Source organism: Neopsephotus bourkii, unplaced genomic scaffold (genome assembly GCF_033783945.1).
Source record: "Neopsephotus bourkii isolate Nb327-2 ecotype Australia unplaced genomic scaffold, CSIRO-AGI_Nbou_v1 NB_1106, whole genome shotgun sequence".
In the NCBI taxonomy this organism is placed as follows: domain Eukaryota; kingdom Metazoa; phylum Chordata; class Aves; order Psittaciformes; family Psittacidae; genus Neopsephotus; species Neopsephotus bourkii.
The window spans coordinates 1-23,374 of NW_026901593.1; the positions used below are offsets into that span (position 1 = coordinate 1).

Consider the following 23,374-nt stretch of genomic DNA (forward strand, 5'->3'; position numbering starts at 1 on the left):
ATTTAGGATGTATAATATATAACATAGAATATATGACAGAGCTATAGTATATACTATGTAATATATAGTATGAAATGTATAATTTATACATTTTATATAATTTGATAAGATATATAATATGTAACTAATATATAGTAGGTAATATGATTTATAGTGTATCATTAGAATTGTTATAATATATAGTATAATTTATATGTAACTATGTATATGGTTATATATATTATTTTATAGGTATTTATTTTTTATATGTATCAGCATTTTTCTATATTTTTTAAACCAGAAATAGCCTTTAAAATGTATGACTATGGCATTTAATTACATACATTTTATGCTATATTTCACATTACATATATCAAAATTATCAAGTAATTTTTGTTTAGGGGGTGAGTTACTAAAATCTTGGCATCTTGTGATGCTAATTGCTAATACATGAAATTCTTCTATTTAGATTAAAAGCCTAACTTTCCCATTTAATGGGGTTAATATATTGTTTAAAATAAGTTACATAGCAAGGCTTTCCTCATGAAGTGGGTCAAAAAGGGAAGCTCTTTGTTCTGTGGGACAGGGGAAGGAAGGAAGCAAGAGGAAGAGTGAATTCCATGTCAGGAAAACTGAATCAGGGTTTTTCTGCCTGCCAGCTGCATGTTTGATGGTGTTATGTCAGTTTTTCTCCCAGGGTCTAAGTGAAGTTGTAAAGGATATGCCAGGCAGTTGGCTAGAGGAGGACTGCTGGCGGTGCTCCAACTCCTGCCCTCCCTGATGTCTCAGGAAGTTCTGGCACTCGCCATAGCCTGGGAGTTTTCCAACAGCTGACTGATGGCCTATTCATACTTCAAAAGCCCAATTGAAATTTCCTGACAGTTCAATATTTTGTCTGTATTAACAAATAAAATTTATAAAAAATACGTTTTTCCATCAGAATATATTATTATTGCAGATAAAACTTCCTCACCAGTTCTATTGTAAAGGGAATCACTGTTGCCCTTTCTTTAGCACATGTAAGTATTGTGGGAGCACAAAGCTGGTTGCTTATTTTCTATTTCTTCAGCCATAAACCCAGCACTTTCAGCCAAGTGCTGTTCGGTGGTTCATTGGAAAAGAATTGCAGATCTTCTTTCCCAAAAGGGATCTGAGCCTGGCTGATATAAACGTGTCTCATTTTCACAGAATCACAGAATCACAGAATCACCGACAGTTTGGGTTGGAGGGGAAGTTAAGGACCATGCACTTCCAACCCCCTGCAACAGGCAAGGGCATCTTCCACTAGACCAGGTTGATCCAAGCCCTATCCAACCTGGCCTTGAAAACTTCCTTCAAAATCTGAATGGAGGAAATGCAAAATTTACAGCCAGAGTGATTGCCTCCAATACTCCTTTCTGTATTAGTATCAACAGTATTAGTATCCTGGGCATGTAAACACCATACAAAATAGTAAGATGAGAGTTTTGAAGGAAAATTACAAAAAAACCCCAACAAAATAAAGGCCATATCAAAGTAACAGTTTTTGTAGCAGACATTTTAAACTGGAAACATTCTGTGGTTTATTCTTCCTCTAAAACCAGGTTTCAAATGCGTTCCAAGTGTACCCACTGTGTGTTGTGTGGGTTCACCCCACTTGTGCATGCTCATCTGCCCGACTCATTGAATTATCCAAGTATTGTGTTTCTAAGCAGAACTGAAGTGGGCTCGAGCAAGCAGCTGTAGTACAATTAGGTAAACTGAAAGTCAAGCAGAGCCAGGGTTAAAATAATTGTGTCTTGTTTTATTCTTCTCCTTGTTATAGGGCAAGTGAATTCAACTACTCTTAATTTACAAATTGTTCGAGAACAAGGGTCTGCTGGAAAGATTGCAGTTCAGCTGAGCACTTCACCTAACCTTGAACTACCCCTCTCCAACCAAGCAACAGAGAATGAGGATTACATACTGGAAAAGAAGACAATTATTATGGCAGAGAACATGATAATAGCTTTTATCAAAGTCACTATATTGCCTGTGAGTAGTCTAACTTTAGTAGGCTTTAGCTAATTAGTAGGCTTTAGCTAATAAGTAGTAGGCTTTAGCTAATAATGTCTTTTAAGGAAAGGGAAAATAGTATGATTTCTATACCAGAAATAGGATTTAGCATTCTAGAAATGGCTGAGGTGGGGTTCTTGCCTCATCAGATGGCAGCCATCACTTTCTGAAGAATTCAAGCACTCATCAATGAGAATGACCCAAATTCTTTGTTTTGTTGTAGTCCCAAAATTAACATGTAACAATGACAAAGGAAAAAATTATAAATGTTGCTTTTTCAACTTGTTACAGATTTTTACAGAAGATTTATTTTACTTTGCATGCTCTTAACATATTTATTCTGTAGTTCAGGAAATGCTATTTTTTTTTAACAAAAATATGTATATTTCTTAAATATATTCAGTATGGAAATACTGCTTTTCAAGTTCTGGTTTAGTTTCTAAGATCTAGCCAACTTTCTAATAGATTGGAGAAACAAGAGATAGCCAGCACTGCTTTCCACTGTTCTGACAGATCTGGAATCTGATTGCCAACTTCAGTTTCTAAAGCTCAGCAAAAGCAGCCTTTTTCTCCTTTCATATGGTGTAAAGCAAGGGGTTGCTTATATGGTCCCATGTACGGAGGGTTTTTGAACAGTAAGAAGCCTACAAGTAGTGAGTTTCCTGCATGTATTATAACTTACAGCATTTTATTTAAAAAGTGACATTTTTGCAGGATAATGTTCCAGAATTACAGGAAGGATTTATAATCAATATTACCGATGTGCGACTGCTTGATTCTCCCACTGGGGGCCAGCCAAGTGTGAAGAGGCTTGGATTAGAAATAGCTGAAATAACAATTGAAGAGAATGATGATGCCAGAGGAGTATTTAGTTTCAATGTTACAAAGGTAAGCCTGAATGAAAAGTACTTAAAGTAGCATTCCAGCAGGAGAGTCTGTGTTTTCAGACCAGTTTTGATGGTATTCTAATAAGCTTTATGACACTAAATTGTTCTGGATAAAAAGGCCAGATATCAGTCAATCTTAATTCTTCACAATTAATATATGAAATTTATTAGATAGCTGGAAGTGCCAGAACTAGTGTTCTGAAAGAGAGGTCATCTAATCTGAAAGGAGGTCATCTAATCCAGACTTTGCTCAGAGCAAGGTCAATACTGAATTCAGACCAATATACAAGTGATTATATATTTTTTCATTTAGTTTTACCTGCAAGTCAATATGCAAAATAAAAAACAAACAAACAAAAAAAAACAACAACCCAAACCAACATAAAGTTGCTGTGACACTCAGCAGTTTCTTGTTGCCTTTACAGGATATAACTGGAGCTGTTATTGGTTATGAGGTACCGCCACCACAGAATATACTTAAACTCCCAGTTGTTCGACAGGCTGGGAGGTTTGGGTCAGCAACTCTGTATTGGGAAGCCATTCATGCAACTGCTAGCTTTGAAGACTTCACACCATCATTTGGAAACCTTACATTTGCAGATGGGGAGGTACGTGCTTTCTGAAAGTTGAACTGTCTCTGGGTTACCAGCTTAAGAGTTTCTCATGTTTCCTTCCAGCAGAATTTGTGTCTTTTCATTGAAAACATTTTATTTATGGCCTTATGTCTGTGAATGATGCTCCTGACTTCAGTTCCTTAACAGGGAAATGTAGAAAGTTCATGAGCATTGACCAAATAGGGCTGTATTTGGTCAACCAGATGTTGACCAAATGTTGGCTAAATGTGTCTTCCACAAGTGAAGACGTAATTTTGAATAATAAAGCCTGAAACACTGAAAATTTGTAAGGTAGCATGTCTTTACTATAAATTCTGTATGTTTTCTTAGCTGGGTTCTACATATAATTTTAAATGTCATGCTGCCCCTGGCAATACTTAGTGTACAAAAGCAGTTTTGATTTCAAGTGAACATAACTGGTCTTTGGCAAATAGGATGTACTTTGTGAGCAGAATTTTGGCTTAAGTACAATGTTGTCTACTTGCACTTTCTACTGAGTACCAAAGCAGGGCAGTCCACTGCTTTTAGTATACAATGCTTAGGTTGGTGGACTTAAAAACCACTCTTGAAATTTTGTTATCTTATTAAACAAGTATGGTAAGAAACAAGCATAACTAAATAATGACTGTTTATCATTTTTACATAAAATTTACCTTTTTTTTCCCCAAGCTATTCACAAAATATTATAAATGAAACTCGGTTGCTCTTTTTTTCCCTTTTTTTTTTTTTTAATAATGTTTTCTGCAGGCTAGAGGAGAAATAGAAATTACAATCATAGATGACAATGAAGTGGAATTTCTTGAGATATTCAGAGTTGCCCTGGTGAAGGTAACAGGTGGTGCAAGACTTGGGGATGACACCCTGGTAACTGTTGCTATTCCACCAAATGATTCCCCTGTTGGAGTATTTGGTTTTGAAGAAAAGAAAGTGAGTTTGATTTGGATTGCACTCTTTTCTGCTAAAGCTAGATAGTGAGTTTGTGTCACTAACACATAGGTGATTTTGGTGAGCCTTCATTGCAGTGGAAGACATGACTTCATTGAAAGCCATGTTAGCGCTTGTCTTCATCTAGCTGTGTAGAATGGCTGTAGCAACAAAACTGCTGCTGCATAAATGTAGATTTCTGCATTACTGAATCAATTTAATTTAATTTACTAAAAAATCAGGCCATCCAAAGAAGTATTTTGGCAGTCTGATGATATTAAAATGGTTTTGTAATAATCTGTATTGATGAAAGTAAAGTTAGGAAATTACAAAAGGTATTTCATATTAGTTTTTGTCAGTGAATGATTGTGCTACTCTCAATCTTGCTGGTGCTATGCCTGTTTGTGACTCACTGTAATTATTTTTAGTCATAGAGCATACAGAAATAACACAAGTGACTAATCTTTGATAGCACAATTCAGTACATCCCTTACATCCATTATCTTCCTGTTGATTTTCACTGTTGTCCTTATTTTACATTGTCATTGATGATGTCTTTTGTTGTTTATCTCAAGTCAGTATTGATGCATTTTGCTACAGCCTTTCCTACTTTTTCCTCATCTTTCTTCATCAGGTAATAGTGAAGGAACCTCAGACACCTGATGACTCTGCTGCAGTTGTATTGCTCACTGTAAGTCGAAGTCATGGAGGACGAGGAGAAGTTAAAGTGTTATGGATTCTTGAGGAAGCAGCCAGATATGATTTGACCCCTTTGAATGGTACCCTTCACTTCAATGAGGTATTTCTGATATTGCAAATAAGTGATTTACTATTATATTTATAAATAGTTTCTTCTTACTATGCGTGGTTTTGTGGTTGCTGTTATGTGTTTATAGCAGCATGGGGTTGCTAAATACTGTAACACTAGGAAAAGGCCAGTTTGAACCAGTGGAGTTAGCAGTGTGCAATGGTTTGTTTTTTTTTTTTTTAAACAAAGCCAACATGCTCATTTTAAGGCAGCACAATGTAATAATTAGGAAGATGGGCTTTTCAGATCTGAGTTGTTATTTCAATCAGAAAGAGAAACAAAGTTCACTGAATGTGAAGAATGATTACAGGAACATTTATTCCATTGCAGTGTCAGACAACTGCAAGAGAAAAATTGATATTGAAAGGGTGAGAAGGCTAAAAGAATCCTCAAAATTTGCAGATTTAAAAAAATAAAAAATAAAACACCCTAGTGACTTTCAGACTGAACAGTGTGATTTGATTTGTGTTTCATGGCAAGGAAAAGCTCCAAAGTAGGAGCTGAAACACTGAATATTGTCAAACTATTGTTATCTTAATATTGGTCTTTTATAGGCTACTCAAAATATTTAATGAGGAAAAGTGTTTTAATATAAAACGTAATCTGTCTGTACAAGGCTATTTTGCATAAAATAAATATGCATACCAGTAGTTTCTTTTACTTTTAATCAGCTGGAAAATAGCTTTTTTTGGTAAGATTCACGTATTTGGGAAAGTTTTCCTGTCATTTTTTGCTATCCTTTCTCTGCTGATAGGCTAAATACTGTTTTTTGTCCCTGAAGGTCTTGTACATGCATAGCTGTAAGAATACAAGTATGTATATATGTTGTACTAAAAATATACAATGTGTACCTATTTTTTTCCTATATTTTTATCTTGGGCATTTGCTGCTGCCCACTGCCAAAAATGTGGATTAGACAGGAATTTGCTAGGACCTTATATATCTAACCTTAATAATGTTAGTCTTTAGAATGTATGCATACTATTGAACATGCTCTTTCTGATGGAAAAAATTTTGTATAGAAACTTCCCTCTAGGTTGAAGATTTCTATATGAATACAATTTCAGAGTAATTTCAGTTGTTAGTCAGTTGAAAATAGCCAGGATATTTCTGGGGAGCACACAATGTTTGAGAGAAAATTTGTAGTATTTATTAAGCTGTGAGAAAACATTTCAGCTAGATCAGAAATATCATATTAAAAAAATATTACAGAATATATTAAGCATATGCATGTTTAACACTTGATTTGTTAAATAAAAAAAACCCCTTTTTATAATACTATATTTTGTTCAGTTATAAATACTTACTCTATTTATGTATCTTCTTATCTTTGCACAATACAGACTGAATCCCAGAAGTTGGTTGTTTTACATGCGGTACAAGATGGTCTGCTGGAGGGTAATGAAACATTTACCATACATCTAGTCTCTACTGGTGATGCAGAGATATCCCCTGTAAATGGTAAAGAATTAATTCATTACCTTCAATTTTGAGTAATTTCATATGACAATTCTAGTAAGCCTGTTCATATTCTTTTAGTCTGCAGTGCTTATGTATTTTGTGTACAGTTACTTGGTAGCAGTTTTGACTGATAGTCTTTTTCCCTAAATTATTTCATCGTCCAAAGAAATCAAAGAGAATCTTAGATCATACTTTTTTATTCTAAATTAATTTTTGGTGTAAGGTTTTGTGTTAAGATGGGTAACATTGTAAAGAATTCTTTAACAAAAATAAGCAAACCAGGTTCAGACCTTTTCAAATTGTAGAACAATTTTGTTTGTAAGGGGGGTCATCTTAGTTGCAAACCCTGCTCAAGGAACAGAGACTTCACAATTAGATTAGGCTGCTGTATGCCTTGTCCACTCAAATTCTGAATGTCTCCCAGGACAGGGAATTCCATGGGCTCTCTGGGAAGATGGCACTAACCACTCATATCACAAAATTTACCAAAGTTAGCTCATTATTTAATTTTCATTTACTATGAGAAGCTTTGTTCTTTTCATAGGTGTTGCAACCATCATTATTGTGGGTGATGAAGGAGCTTCTGGGGTGGTTGGGATAGCCCATTCATCCAAGCATGTTCTGATTGGAGAACCTTCAGGAAATTATAATGGAAGTGCTCTTATTAGGTGGGTACATCACTCATTTTCCCAAAGGAATGACAAGACTACCATTTCAACAGCTACATGACTTCCCATTTGGCAAGAATTTGTTGAGTGCTGCATTTCATTATCACTTCTAAAATCAGAACTATTTTTAAAATTACATACTTGTTTTTAAAGAAGGGCAGAATATGTTATGTGTCTTTTCAGTATTACTGGAAAGCTCTAAATACTACCTTCAGTCTTCAGATTACTTACACATTGATGCATCAAAGGAAAGGATTCTAGTGAAAGAAAGGAGGAAGGGGAAACAATGACTTTTGAAGATACTTCATGCTTTTCAGGATTGGTTCCTGAAGTGTATTTCACTATACTGCTACGATGGCTAGCCTAACCAAAGAAGGAACTGGGTTTTCAGTTGGAACAAGATGCAATTATTTCACTGCATTCAGTCAATTTAAAAGAGGATGAGTAAACAAAGATGTTCACATACCTTCTAAGAGTACTGGAAAGAAGGATTACAACACTTTCCCTTGGTGAACCAGCAAATAAAAGCAACAGAATAGCTTCTTACGCTACGCTGAAAAGCCCACAAGACAAAGTGATGCCTTGTGCAGCAGCTGTAGATAATTTAGTAGATTGTGTAAGGTATGGACAAATTTTTGCCATGACTTTGTTCACCAAGACTGATGTTATGATCAGAATTAGGCTCTATTTTTTTTAGAAAAGCAGCAGACAAAACATTTCTCGAGTGATCTCATAGTAGTATTCTAGTGTCCTTCTGCCTTAAACCCCAAATTGCCTCTAGGCATTACCCTTAAATCCCGTTTTCCTTTTGTGTGCCTAATTCCAGAAGAGGAGAATGGAACTAAGAGAGCTCAGGTATCAGCCCCTGCATTTGGGCTATACATATGCAAAGAAACCTTAAAAGAGACCTTAAAAAAACTCTTGGTAAAAATGCAGCTCTAGATACCTCCCAAAACAGGTAAACCACACAGAACAGAACAAATGTTATTGCTCTGAAAAGGGAATTTTAAAGATCTTAATAGTACTTAAAATCTTTACAGATCTTTAAAATCTCAGTAGGCTTAGTACATTTAAATTCGAGCCTCACAATGCTGATAACGTTTCTTTATGCAGAACAAGATCATATACTGTTTGTCTCTGGACTGGATATTAAATATGAAACATAGAAAATAAAATCTGTGTTTTCATTCTTATCTGCAGCCTGACACGTGGTCCGGGGATTTCTGGTGAGATCATTATACATTGGAATATAACACCTTCTCATCACACAGAATTTGTTGAGACATCGGGGACCTTGACAATGCGAGACAGGCAGTCTGCAGCAGTTGTTCTGATACAGGTATATGAGAGATTTTACATGACTAGCTATTTCAAATAATTCCTTTTTGTTTTGTTAGTATCTTGATTAAAATTAGTTTCACCTCTCTCCCTGGAAATAGTTTAAATCCTTTCAGTTTTCATTTGTTCTGTTCCCTAGACTGTAGATGACAACAGTCCTGAGGAGAAGCGTTACTACCAGTTTCAGCTAACTGGAATTAGTGATGGAGGACTCATAAATGAATCTAGCAGCACAGCAAATATTACTATGGCCGCCAGTGATTTTCCATATGGAGAGTTTACATTTACACGGGAACTACTCCAAACAACAGAAGAAGAAAAATGGGTACTAAATAAAATTCCTTTTTATGTAAAATATTGATATATGTTAATATTGTTGCTAGATTTATGCTTAACTTTAGGAAAAAAGAATCAAAGATAGTCTACATTTCTCAACACAGTCTGAGAATGGCTGGCTGTACTTCTTGGGTTTTTTAATACTCCAAGAAAGAAGGGTACTTGCAAAGTTATGTGCACTCTGTACTTACTAAACAAACTGTTACCTGAGAGAACCATTAAAAAGATGCCTTTAGAACAAGCTCCTAAAGGCAACTGTCACAGAAAAACAAAGCTATTTTTTTAAAGAAAATGTTCTCTTTCCCTCAGGTTAACATCACTATTGTGCGTTCCAGGGGATCCTATGGCAAAGTGCGTCTTTGCTTTCAGATAATAAATGGGACTGCAGAGGAGGGAATTGATTTTACTCTCACAGCAAGGGAACTGTTTTTTGAACCACATGAGGAAAGTAAAATAATTTTGGTTGAAATCTATGATGATGACTTTCCTGAAGGTCCTGAAGACTTTTCAGTGATGATTACCAAAGTGGAACTCCAAGGAAGGTAAAGACAAAAGTCCCACTTGATTGATTACAAGCAGAAGAACAAACTGTATTTGGAATCTAATCTACCTGCATAAAATCACTGCTGTAAAATTTCATAAAACAGCTATCATGGTAACTGTAATAGAAATTGGGTGCATGGGGAAGCAAATTATTTAAATATTAGTATACAGATTTTGCTGATTAAGATTTATTAAAGCTAAAAGTCCATACATACATGCAAGTTGCCAAGTTTCATGAAATTCAAATAAGAAGATCAAATGAGAAAGAAAAAAAGAAATATACATGTTTGTGTGAATAAACTACTCTTTCTGCTTATATAATAGTTTGAAAAAGTGTGACCAAAAGTCTTCAATGATAACTGTCAGAAAATGAAAGTATTTGTGGTAATTAAAAAATTTACATGCCTGCATCTTAATACTGTCACAATAATTTTTTATTTTCTTTTTTTTTATTTTTTTTTTATGTTCTTGCAAGTGGATTTGATTTTACCATAAAAGAAAATGGTCTACAGCTAGATCAACCTCCAATAATAGGAAATATCTCCACAGTACGAGTCACTATTGCAAAAAGTGATAATGCGGAAGGCATCATAGAATTTGATCCACAGTATATCCACTTACAGGGTCAGTTTACTTTCAGTTTTCACTGTGGTTTAGAAGATAAGTCTGTGGCTGTGGCATAACTTTTGAAATAAAATTACTTTTTCTTAATTCCTCTTGCAGTGGAAGAGGATGCTGGATTAATCATGATTCCAGTTGTAAGGAAGCGTGGAACTTATGGCGATGTAACAGCTGATTTTCTTTCTCGAAGTATTTCTGCACTTCCCAATGGTGTTGACTATGTCATCCATAATAATTCTGTAATTTTTTATCACGGCCAGAACCAGACTTTTATTTACATCTCTATTATAGATGATGAAGAAAGGTAATTAATTTTTCAGATATTTATTACCATTTTACTTCTGAGAAATCCCTTTTTTAGCATGTGCAGCATGCCTGTGTGTAGAATTGGAATAAAAAAAAATAATTCTGCAGTGCTGAAAAATCATCTTAATTTAAAAAGGTGGAGGGTAAAAGCACTATTATTAGGGTTTCATCATTCCTGTTTGTTAAATTTTATGCAAAAAATACATTTTTTAAATTACATTGCCAGAAATCTTGGATGTTAATAGTACTGCTATGAATAATAAAATATTCTGCCATATTTAATTTAACATAAGTAGAAAGTAGAACATTAATTTTATTTCGGATATCACCATTCTATGCATGTGGGAGGAATCTTCTGCTGTATGCTTATGGGGATGATTTCTGTACACCTTTAAACAGATCCAGCTGGGTGCATGGCTGAATCACTAAGAATAATTTTAATTATTTTCTTTCTCAGATATCTCAGAAACACTTTTTCTTTTTTCATGCAGTGAATTTGCAGAGCTGTTTGAAATCCACCTGACAGGAGCCACTGGTGGAGCAGTCCTTGGGCTTCACCTAGTGAGCCAGGTCACTATTGCTGAGAGTGACTCCCCCAGGGGTATCGTCCGATTTCTCAACCAAAGTCAAATTATTCTTCCCAACCCTGATACACTTACAACAGTGTCCCTAGTGCTGGAAAGGACTGGAAGACTGTTGGGGGAGACACAGGTGGGCCCTTGGCTCTCAAAGACTGAATGCTTTCCACTGACCGGGTCAAAAAGCTCCTACTTTTTTCTTCAAGAGCCTATTTGTGATTGATTTCTACTAGGATAATTGCATATATCTGCAGTATCACAGAAAATGTTGTTGCCCTTCTAATATTGTCTTTCTTCTCCTGCTTTCTTTCTTTTATTATGGTCTTTTGTGCTTTTTTTTTTTTTTTTGAACTAGCTGACTAATCCTGTTGAAAATATGGTTTAATACACCACTATTAATTTAAGTCAGACAAATTACATAGGTTGCATTCTCGCACCGACCTTATTCACAATCTTCTTCAGCATGATGCTCCAAAGGGCTACAGCAGACCTCGATGAACAAGGCGGCATTTATATTCAATATCGTACCGATGGTAGCCTATTCAATCTAAGGTGACTGAAGGCCCACACTAAGACCCTAAATCATCTTGTCTGTGAACTGCTCTTTGCTGATGATGCCGCCCTTGTTGTCCACACAGAAGCAGCTCTGCAGTGTTTAACATCTTGCTTTGCGGAGGCGGCTGAGGTTTTTGGGCTGGAAGTCAGCTTGAAGAAGACAGTAGTCCTCTACCAACCTGCACCCCAAGAAGATTATTACCATCCCCATATTACCATCGGCGAGTCAGACCTTAAGACAGTTCAGCAGTTCAGCTATCTGGGAAGCATCACGGATGCCACGATTGACAAAGAGATAGACAACAGAATAGCAAAGGCATATAGAGCCTTTGGAAAACCCCATAAAAGAGTCTGGTGTAATAAACACCTGAAGAAAAGTACAAAGATCAGTGTCTACAGAGCCATTGTATTGTCTACTCTTTTATATGGGTCTGAATCATGGGTCATCTACCGTCATCACCTGCGACTCCTGGAACGCTTTCATCAGCGCTGCCTCCGTACAATTCTAAACATCCATTGGATTGACTATGTGTCTAATGTCACTGTCCTCGAACAGGCAGGGGTCACCAGCATCGAGGCCATATTGCTGAAATTGCAGCTGCGCTGGGCAGGGCACGTCTCTAGAATGAAGGGTCACCGCCTCCCCAAGATTGTGTTTTACGGTGAACTTGCCACCGGTAGTCGCAAGAGAGGTGCCCCAAAGAAGAGATATAAAGACTCCCTGAAACAATACCTTAGCCTTGGCCATACTGACTACCATCAGTGGTCCACCTTGGCCTCCAATTGGGAAACTTGGAGGCACACCATACATAATGCCGCTGACTCCTTTGAGAGTTCACGAAGAACTAGTCTCGAGGAGAAAAGACAATGCAGGAAGAATCGTGCCCCACCTGTTCCACCCAAGGAGACCTTCTGCTGTGCTTTTTGTAGCCGGATTTGCCTATCCCACATTGGCCTTCTTAGTCATCAGCGCGCTTGTAGTAAGCGTGGGTAAAGCCCTTCCCAAATCTTTGTTCGCGAAGTCAAGCCATGATGATGATGATGATGATGATTAAGTCAGACAAATTACATAGTAAAGCTAGTCAGTTTTTTTCAGTAAATTGTTTACTTTGTGTTTTCTAGATTTTTCTATTTTCTTTTTTTTTTTTTTTACTCTATAGTGACCACTGACAAAGTGAAGTTAGAAATATGAACCAGGGCAGGCCTTCTACAGTCTTGGCAAATGACTGGAAGATTGGCATTAAAGCCTCCTACTCCACCGCTAAAAATTGCCTTTGTCTTCTTTGACTTATTCTAGAAGTCACTGAAGAAAACTGGAAAAAAATTAAATCGCCAAACTAATAATTTTAAAGTGCTGAATATGGTTTCCTCAAAGGCAATCTAATTTATGGGAAATTTAAAAAAATACTGTAGCTTTTAATCATTCTGAAAAAGTAAGAATCATAATTTAAAATATTAAAAACTTTTATTGAAGGAAATATTTGTAATTTTCAGTCTTGATATCACACCACAGGAATGGTTTTGATTGTGAGTACTCATTTGTGGGACTTTGTGACACAAATGATGGAAGAGAGAAATACAAACTGGCCCATGTGTTTCCTGTTAAGTGCCAAAGAAATCACATTTTCACTTTTTATATATACTAATACTTAGAAATTAATAAACAGGCACTGTGTTTAACTAACTTCTAAATTTCATCTTGGAATGTGTAATGTTTATTATGACTATATATTTTACCATATAGAATTCAGTGTGAATATTTTGAGTTCTGTATTAGCAAAGACATACCTATCTAGTTACCAGATAGAAGAATGTTTATGTCACTTGTGGTATTCTGTCATTTCTCCCCCTGGGAGGCCATTATATCACTGCTCTAAATCTGAAACTGGTATTGTCCACAGATTAATTGGGACATCTTGGGACCTAATTCAGAAGAGGTTTTATCTCCCATGAATAGTGATGTTGGTGACCCTGTGAATGGATCATTCTATTTTGGAGAAGGAGAAGGAGGGCTGAGAATTATTAATCTACAAATCCATCCTCATACTGAAGCTGAAGTTCAGGAGACCTTCATTATTAGACTGATACTTATAGAAGGGGAAACAGAAATAGATCCTAAGGCAAATAGCATTGCACTAATAGTAAGTCACTGTTGCTTTTTTTTTTCCTTCTGAGATCTCTGTTGACACTCTGTTGACACTACAAGCTTAAAACTTGTAAAATTAATCATAATGATTGCACAGCTTGTCATCTGGCTTTTTGTCATTGTACTACTTGTTACAGCTTCAATTCTTCAAAAAAAGAAAAAAGAATTTGTCAGTAAAAATTGTATGTAAGTCCTACTTTGGCCCTTTTATTTGCAGAATTCTGTGGTTCTGTTTGTAGAGAGCATGGATTGGGTCCTCTTTTATACATACCAGTTCATTGTTCTTCCCTTCTTGACCTCTTCTTCCCCTCCAGCTCTTCTATATAGATGAGAGAATCTGACTAGTGGTCTCTCTAGAGAGAATCTGAGAAATGCAGAAATCTCTGGGAGAAGGCAAAGGGAGTTGTCAAAGCCAAATTATTGCTCTAAGGATACTGCAATCAAGGAAATATTTAAAAGGCTGATACAAGAATCTAGCAAAAAAAAAAATAAAATCTTTCAAAAAAAATGGATTTTTTTTTTTTTTCCTGGTCTGTAAAGCATTGATGGAATTAGTTCCTATATCTGCAGACTCCTAATTTTTCCTACAGGGACCCAGGTTTTTTTCCCTGGGCTGGAATGTTTCACACTGCATGCCAATGAATTAGCTTCTCAGTAGGCACTGGTGTCACAACTCCATTTTAAGTCAGTTGACCAGAAATTCTTGTTGCAGCTAGTGATTCACACACAGTGATATACAGCATTTGAAACAAAACTGTCCTTTCTTCCTCAGACAGGGAGACAGAACTGAGAAGGGGAAATTCATACTTCCCTTGCTGTCTCTTAATATCATTTTGATTCCAGTTTAGATCCTTCTTAAACTTCTTTATGTGTCACTGTTTTGAATGAGAATACGAGTCACTCTACATTTCTGATATATTGTTTGTTTACATTTTTTACAGATACAGAAGTTTGGTGATCCTAATGGAATTGTACAGTTTGCTCCTGAATCCTTAATTGAGAAAAACTATACAGAACCCTCAGCAGTGGAAGGGCCACAAAACATCACACTGTTTATCAGGCGAATTCAGGGCACTCTGGGAAACATAACGGTATTCTCACTCTTTCCTGATAAACAGTGTAATCCGAAATCATCCTCAGTATCAATGTATGGAGAAATATCTTATTCTGTGTCTTTCAATTGCTTGTTTCTCAAATTCTTTTTCAACATCTTGCCTGTTAGACTGAATTTAGCAAGGCCTCAGCCCTAATAATTGTAGTTTTGAGAGTCAAATTCAGTCTCCCCTGGTCAGGTTAGAAAAAAAAGAAAACCAGTACTGCAGTGCTTCTTTCCTCTCTCACTTTTCCCTGTGCTTTGATGGGAGAACAGAAAAGAGCATACATTCATAGTGAGCTTTCTCGGAAATCATCACGATTTATTTTTCCTGCCATATTTAAAGTTAAGAAACAGATTTTTGAACTATCACTCACATTGTTTTTTAATTGATGTTGCTTAGAAATAAGCATTTTAACAAGTACATGTCTGATTTTTAAAAAAATCCATTAAAAGAATCATCTGCTTTGTTTAATTAGAGTTTTCACTCTTCTTTTTATGTGAGGAATCTTGAAAACACAATATGTTGATGTAAAAAATGATTTTTAAAAATTCTGAGTTTCAATATAGTTTTACATAAATATTCTCAAGATATACGAAGGACATCTTTAAATTCATAATACAGTTAAAGGATCTTTTGTAAGACTGTGTACTTTCTGTGCCAACCTAAACCAATATTTATTTTATCCTCTTAAAACCAGTCTGTTCCATATCCTATCTGTACTGAATCCTAAATATGAAAGTTTCTGACTCTATGTGTAATTTTGCTTTCATTTTTTACATTTTCTACACTCATTTCAGGTTTACTGGGAAATACATAGTGAATCTGACATCACAGGTGACTTCCTTACAACAGAGGGCTCTGTTGTCATTGCTGACCAGCAGAGTACAGCTGAGATAATTATCTACCTGTTACCTGATGATGTTCCAGAACTGGATGAAAACTATGTGGTGCAGCTGATTTCAGTAGAAGGTGGAGCAGATTTAGATCAAGAGAAAAGAATTTCGAAGATCAATGTGTTTGCAAATGATGATCCTCATGGAGTGTTTGCCCTGTACTCTGATCATCAGTCAGTATTCGTAGAGAGAAACCTGGATCGGTATGTTCAGATCAATGTAACTCGGCATGCTGGAACATTTGGAGAAGTGATAGTTGAATACCATATCATATCTCATCATGAAGAAGTGCTAATTGAACCTGAGAATGAGGAGGGATACCTCACAGTAAAAGATGGTGCCAGCTTTGGAGTGAAAAGAGTGCCAATAAGTAACCAGGTTGGTATTATCCTTTTAGCTCCTATGATATCTGTTGTTTCCACTTGTGTCTATCACAATACCAACGTAGCGGGAAAAGATACTAAACTCTCAATGGTATCCACTATTATGGATTAGGACTGTGTTCAAATACATTTTCAGATAATAACTGTAAAGTCACTGCTATGCAGCTGTTCATATATTCAGTCTTTCCTTCCATCATTGCTCTGTTACTATCAGTTCAATATTTTATTATTATATGTATGCAGCTATTTCCTCAAGTTTCCCTTTTGGATTGTAAATAGTGATCTGTCAACGCTGAGTAAAGAAGCAGCAGGTAAATTTACCTGCAGTTCTCTGTGTTCCTTGGTTGGCTGTTGTTATTAATATTAGTGTCTTACTTCCTTTTCCAACCATTTTATGTCTTTATAATCCTAAGTATTAAATAAAGCTGAGGCTACTGTGTTAGACACAGTTTATTAAAATGGCAGTAGCTGGTCTACAAACTCACATTCAAAAAAATGCTGGCAAATCACGTTCACAGAATCGATGTTTTAGCTGTGTTTCTTTTAAGACACATAATCAACAAAACACTTGCCTTGAAAACACTGCTTTTTTATGCTAGTGGAATAAAACCTGCAGGTTGTTCTGATAATTCATTGAACTGGTGGATATGATGTTTTTTAGTGAAATTAAATTTCTACCATTTTGCTTAAATTCTCTCTCTCAAAAGGCATTTATTCTACTGGGCTTGAATTTTACTCTGGAACTGACTGATGTAAGCCTGGTTAGGGGAAGTGCCAAGGAGGTGCCTAAAATATTAGGAAAAGCAAAGTCAACTATTCTGCTTGTTCCTGAGGAAGCTGCCAATTCACAGGTCAGTAGACTGGCTGCAGTGTAACGCTTCTATGGCACAAGGAATGTATGCTCCATTGCAAAAGATAGATGCTATGAGGACTCAACTGGCTTCTCAAAGTTTTCAGTTTTGCAACCAATTTAATGACTGACAAGAATTTTCCAGTTATTACTTGTATATTTTCTTTTCTTTGAAACAAATTTTTACAGAAATGTGTTAATATAGTTTGAAAATGTCTCTTCATCTATAAAATGAAAATAGTGTAAATACTATGGTTAGTTTATATTTTTGTTTATGTGAAATGGAAGTTCTCAGGCTTAAAAGAAAAGGACTCATTCTGGACAATATTATTCCTTTAAGTACAGCAGCCTCTAAGTAGGTAACAACATGTATGCAGTAATATGTGCAAAATAAGATGTAGGTCATTGTCCTGGGTTTAGCAGTAGCAGTCAATTTTTCTCCTTCTTGGTAGCTGGTGCAGTGTTGTGGTTTGACTTTCAGCCTGGGAACAGTGATGATAACACCAATGTTTTCAGTTGTTGCTCAGTTAACGTTTACCCTGACCAAGGACTTTGTGTTCATCATGCTCTGCCAGGGAGGAGGGGAAGCTGAGAGGAAGCAGAAACAGGACACCTGACCCAAGCTAGCCAAAGAAGTATTCCATACCACAGCACGTCATGCCTGGGGGGGTAACTGGGAGTTACCCAGGGACACGGGGTCTTCTGGGTGGGACTCGTTTTTCGGCGGGTGGTATCATATTCTCTTCCCTTGTTACTTTCTCTTGTCATTGTTGTTGGTGGTGGTAGTGGTGGTGATTTGCATTGTACACTGGTTGCTGGTCTGTTCTTGTCTCAACCCGTGGGAGTTGCATTATTTTGATTCTCCACCCCATCCCTCCAGGAACGGGGAAGGGCAGGGAGGGGGAAGGAAAGAAAGAACTGTTGTGGTTTAAACCCAGACATACAGCTTGTTCACACACCCCCCACACACCCCCCCCCCCCCTTTCCTTCCCTGTTTCTTGGAGGAACGCTGCACCAGCTACCAAGGAGAAAAATTGACTGCTACTGCTGAACCCAGGACAGTCAGGCTGGGTTTAAGGCAGTTGACAATATATTTGGCTAATCCCTGAGTATCAAAAACATTTGTCTGCTTTGCATGAGAGTGAGAAAAGAGAATTTGCCTGTTCTCTATGCTACAGTTCCCATTTCGTATGTCAAAGGCCACAGCATGCTGAGTTTTTCTCTCCTAGTGAACAACTCTTATTGTTCTAAAAAATGATTTTTAATGCTTTTAATTGTCTTGAAGCATTGTTCTGTCTTTTAATTTGTAATTGAACTTACATAGTTCTTCTGTAAACATTGTTTACTACCATACATACATTTATCATTGCTTTTAGAATGTACAAATTATCCTTTAAGGCCCATTTGCTGCTCAAAGAAAGAAGTAGATCACACTAGTAAGAATAATTTTGTGAACAATGTTGTGTGACAACAACTTGGTTTTTACTGGATACACAATTAATAATTTATTTTAGATCTACGTTTGTATTTCTATACAGTGCTACAGCTATTGCCTGGGAGCATTAAGGGCAGGTGGTTTGTTTTTCTTTTAAACAACAGACAGAGAATGCTATATCCAGTGTTTTCAGTGCTGACATGTAAGTCGTACTGGTTCCTTTTCCATGAGATGTAATTCTCAGAAATGTAAGATTTAGAAGCATTGTTGAATAGTTGCAAAGGAAGCATGTGTGTATACATATACACACACACACATATATATGTATATACACACGTACATGTATGCATATACACACATATAAATACATCTATATACATACATCTATATGCATGCATAATTATTGTTTAAAATACCTATTTTGCAAGATATAGTATGCTTTCACTTATGTTATTGCTCATTTTTATTTCATCTCCTTTAACAAAACCTACTGTGTTTCCACAGGTTGGATTTGAATCTGTGATTTTACGACTTGGAGATATTGTAGCAGGGACAGGCCAGGCTGTCATAACCAGAAAAGGAGTTTATGGCTCTGTAACAGTTACTTGGATTTCAGGATACCCACCAGACCTAATCACTGACTTTGCTCAGCCAGGCAATATTACTCCTCCATTTGGTAAGTACTTGTTCAAGGGCGGAAACAGCTATGAAAGTTGTGTAAGTGATGATTTCACCTTTTAGTTATTCGTACCTCTACATGCCTCCTCTATTAATGAAAAGTTACTAGAATGAAATTTTGTGGTCTAATTTTTATTTGTGAGGGATGTTTACGAGCAAAAAAGGAACTAATCTTTATCGAGGCATACCTTGGATGCTGTGCCCCTGATGGACAGCTTTATCCATGTGGATTTCTTCCTAAATAGAGTGGAATTATGACTCAAATACCTGCCTAAAGACAATTTCTATTTAGTGATTTTGACTTGAGCTCTCTCACTCTTTTCCTTCAGGTACTGTCCTATTTTCCTTTGGTGAGCAAAGTAAAGTAATTTCATTTCAAGCTATACCAAATATAAATAAACATGAATCATTTGCCATCACTTTAACAGCAGTGCACACCAATGTGTCTGGTGGGGCTTGCCTCAGGTAAGGATATTACTTTTGCGTTGAACAGATGCTGTAAGAATTGCAACCTGTGTACAGGCATACACCTCATACAAATCCCTATTAAATTATAGGTTGGTAGGAAGTTGTGCCTTCTTTGATAAATTTGTATGTCTTCTCTCAGGTTGAAATAGTGTCAGTGCTGCAGATCTGATCTAATCAGAACAGAGGCTTTTCTCCAATTCCAGTCTATTCCATATCACTAGGATTGAAGGTGCCTAGAATGTGCCTAGGATTATGGAAACATTTAAGAACCAAGATCAACAGTTTTAGCCAGTAAACTGAAGAATAAGAGCAACTCTTAACAGTCTTCATTAGTGTCCCTAAAAATCCATTTTTAGAAGGTCTTAGATAATAAACATTATATAAAATAAATAAAATGAAAGAAGAAATGCTCTGAAAATACCTTATTTATATAAACATCCCTTTTATTCTTAAAAACCTAGCACAGGAGGTAAAGCTGACCATTATTTTGAAGGCTTTGTTTTGAAGTGGTTGAAGGAGTCTAGTTTGTTAACGAAAATTACTCACTGTAATTGCAAAGCCATTTGGTAGTTGCTACCACTGAGTAATGGGTGAGTTCTATAGACAAGTGTAAGACTCAGGGTTTAGCAGAGGGTCTTTAGTCTCTGTGCTTGTTTTGTTAAGAAGGAAATATGTTTAATATGAACAAAGTAGAGCTTAAATTGATACTGATAATAGGGCTCAGACCTGGTAAAAATTGCTGAATCATATGGGGGGGCAGTTAGTATTTCAAAGCCCCACTGTAAGTCTTAAAATAACTTCCCTTCCTTCTCTAGCTTCCTAGCTAAAGCTGAAGATCTGCTAGCATCTGTCTGCTCAACAGTTTTCCCTTGGTACAGGAAGCTTGTTCAGTGGTTAAAACTGGTATTACTCAGAGTGGCTGTATGTATTATGTCTCTCTGCATTGTGTCCCCAGTAGAAAGACATCATACTTTCCTTTGCCTCTCCATTGTCTCAGGAAGACCTTATTTTATTTATGCTTTATTCTGTATCCTATGCTCACTCAGGATGTATCAAGCATGTGGACAAATGTTCAATCCAATCACGGCAAAAATAAAACCTCTTTGGATTTTGCTTGTCATTTTTGCTGTTGCTTCCCTCTACTGTTACACGTTTGTTACAGCCATCACTGACTGTTCACTGGAAATGATTCTGCTTGGGTGTTTTACTTTTCAAACTTTGCATTTCCTTTCTCAACTTTGGTATCTTTTCTGTTTCAGATCTGGATTTACTATAGCTGAAATTGAGCCAATGGGGATATTCCAGTTTGCTCCTAACTCAAGATCTATTTCAGTTGAAGAAGACGTTCAGACAGTCGCACTACAAGTCCAAAGACTGTTTGGTTTTCAAAGTAATCTCACTAAATTGACATATCAGACCGTTCCAGGAAGTGCCAAACCACTAGAGGACTTTATACCCATCTACAATGGAGAGCTTATGTTTTTACACTTTCAGAAAACTGCTGTGATAGAAGTATCAGTAATAGATGACACTGTCTCTGAAATGGAGGAATTTTTTTTTGTAAATTTGACTGCTGTGGAAATTTTGGATGTTCCACCTGTGAATCCTGCCTGGAGTTCACGTTTGAATCCAGCTTTCAGTGTTGCAACAATTAATATCCTGGCTAATGATATTCTTAATGGAATACTAAGCTTGGGGCCAGAGTTTACTTACGTTGAAGAAGATGCAAACAACAGTAGCCCCAACACAGTGGTACTTCATATCAGAAGGACCAAGGGGTTTACTGGTGATATTGAAGTAACTGTTAAAACATTTGGGGGAGTTAGTGCACAGAGTGGAATAGATTCATATCCTTTTGGAAATGCTTGGAAATCAAACTTCACCTGGGCAATGGAAGGAGAAGATTTTGAAGAACAGTCAGTCTCTTTGACTTTGCTGGATGGAGAAAGAGAAAGCAATGTGTCCATTAAAATTTTTGATGATGATGAGCCTGAAGGACAGGAATTGTTTTATGTTTTCCTCTCAGATCCTGAATGTGGAGCTCAGATTGTGGAAGGAAAGGATGAATATGGATTCGCTGCTTTTGCAACAGTGATTATTGCAGGTAATATTTTCTTCCCCCAGAAAAGTAGTAAGTACAGCTGAGTTAAATAACAGTAAATAACTATATGTTCTAATACCAATCTTCATGTAAAGATTGGGATTCTATTTGATGATCAGCAGGGTTTTCTATTTCCATATCTTGAGTTCCAGATCAGAGGGAGGAAACACCTAATGTACGAAGCCCACCATGGATCCCTTAGCAACGCAGCTCAACATGTATTTATAGATGCTGCTTATCTCTGTTCTAGTCCTGCTTTACTTCAGGAAGGCAAAGGCTAAACTTGAGTGTTTTTCTTATAGATGTAAGCCTTCCAGTTCTTTTTTGTTTGTTTGTTTGTTTGTTTTCTTTGCCATTTCTTTGCCATTGAGGTTGGACTAGAAGATATCCAGAGGTCCCTTCCAACCCTAATGATTCCATGATCTTTTCACTTTTATGTTGTATGGGGTTTGTACGAAGTATAAGAAGCAGTTTCTGGTTTTGTTCTTTGATACTATGCAGCTCATATCTGCAGTGTAGTCCTCTGAGGATGGAGGGTAGGAATGGACACCATAGACACAGCGGAGAATTTTTCTTTCAATCACTGCATGCTACTGAGAGAAAGTGATGTCCGACCTCCAGCTTCACTTATCTTTTAGATATCCGTCAGACTTATCAACTGAATATAGACCAAGTTTAACCACATTATAGCTCAAGTTTTAGAAAAAAGTTGGAAATTGGTACAGTTCAGGCTAATCAAGAAAGTCACATGTAAGGTCCAACATTTACTGAAGTTTTGTGCGTTTAGGTAGTTCTAACAAAACAAGGTAGGTATTGACAACCAAGATAAAACTGTGCTGTTGGGTGAGTGTATGCAGCAACCAAGACTGTGTGCAAAACCAGACTGTATAAAACAAGTTCTCTTCATGTGTAGCACGTCTAGAATTCACCATGCAAGTAACCAGTGTCCTGTACGTGAAAGTTAACCAAAGAAGTATGTGCATAGGCACAGATTGGAATTTGAACTTGCGTTGAATCCCATAGAAATGTATTAACATCATCTAGATTTACACCCTGAGCACAATGAGCATATAAAGTAAGATTGGAAGACAACTTACATTGAGCACAAAGGTCAAAAGCATGTATCTGCATTTAATTGCATAAGGATACCTCAGGCTGAATATTTGTGCATCCATATAAGCAAACATGCAGTTTCTGTTAATCTTCAGTGTATATATTGACATTTAATAACCATTGGGTCAGATGTAGATTGGCTTTTCAATTGCAGAGTAAAGCCATCACTGCTTGTAAGGAGGAATCCTCTACAAACAAGACTTAATGGAATACTGTGCAGACATGAGTTTCTTCTCATTAACCCTGGGGTTTTTTAATCTCTACTGCTGTTTTGCTGAAGTTATTTACATTCCCATGAGGACAGTGAAGTTTCACACACTGAATTAAAGATGCAGGAGAAAAGCTGATGTAACAATCTGGGAAAATAAATTAGGGATGGGATAAATAAGAAAGCTGAGGTCATATCCTTGGAAGCCCATCTTTATCCCATAACCTGCTATGTCAATGCTGTCCATCTAGGGGCATGCTGAGGCCCATTCTTGTTCAGATAGAATAAGTTTTAAGGGTTATCATAGAATCACAGCCTGGTTTGGGTTGGAAGAGACCTTAAAGCTCATT

The 23,374-nt window shown here is 36.6% G+C and overlaps 1 protein-coding gene across 1 annotated transcript in view; it reads left to right on the top strand.

Moving 5' to 3' along the window:
- Positions 1-1,725: 1,725 nt before the first annotated feature.
- The window catches only part of LOC133217111 (adhesion G-protein coupled receptor V1-like), a gene marked incomplete at its 5' end in the record, with an annotated part of 188,845 nt that continues 167,196 nt past the window's right edge, over positions 1,726-23,374 (top strand). Inside the window, 20 exons of the mRNA XM_061362253.1 lie at positions 1,726-1,992; positions 2,728-2,901; positions 3,326-3,508; positions 4,262-4,441; positions 5,073-5,237; positions 6,590-6,707; positions 7,252-7,375; positions 8,576-8,714; positions 8,853-9,038; positions 9,359-9,591; positions 10,068-10,216; positions 10,316-10,517; positions 11,011-11,230; positions 13,554-13,793; positions 14,740-14,889; positions 15,693-16,166; positions 16,879-17,022; positions 18,961-19,132; positions 19,464-19,599; positions 20,862-21,706. Of these exons, the coding sequence (XP_061218237.1) occupies positions 1,726-1,992; positions 2,728-2,901; positions 3,326-3,508; positions 4,262-4,441; positions 5,073-5,237; positions 6,590-6,707; positions 7,252-7,375; positions 8,576-8,714; positions 8,853-9,038; positions 9,359-9,591; positions 10,068-10,216; positions 10,316-10,517; positions 11,011-11,230; positions 13,554-13,793; positions 14,740-14,889; positions 15,693-16,166; positions 16,879-17,022; positions 18,961-19,132; positions 19,464-19,599; positions 20,862-21,706 (4,501 nt within the window). The remainder of the gene's footprint in view (positions 1,993-2,727; positions 2,902-3,325; positions 3,509-4,261; positions 4,442-5,072; positions 5,238-6,589; positions 6,708-7,251; positions 7,376-8,575; positions 8,715-8,852; positions 9,039-9,358; positions 9,592-10,067; positions 10,217-10,315; positions 10,518-11,010; positions 11,231-13,553; positions 13,794-14,739; positions 14,890-15,692; positions 16,167-16,878; positions 17,023-18,960; positions 19,133-19,463; positions 19,600-20,861; positions 21,707-23,374) is intronic.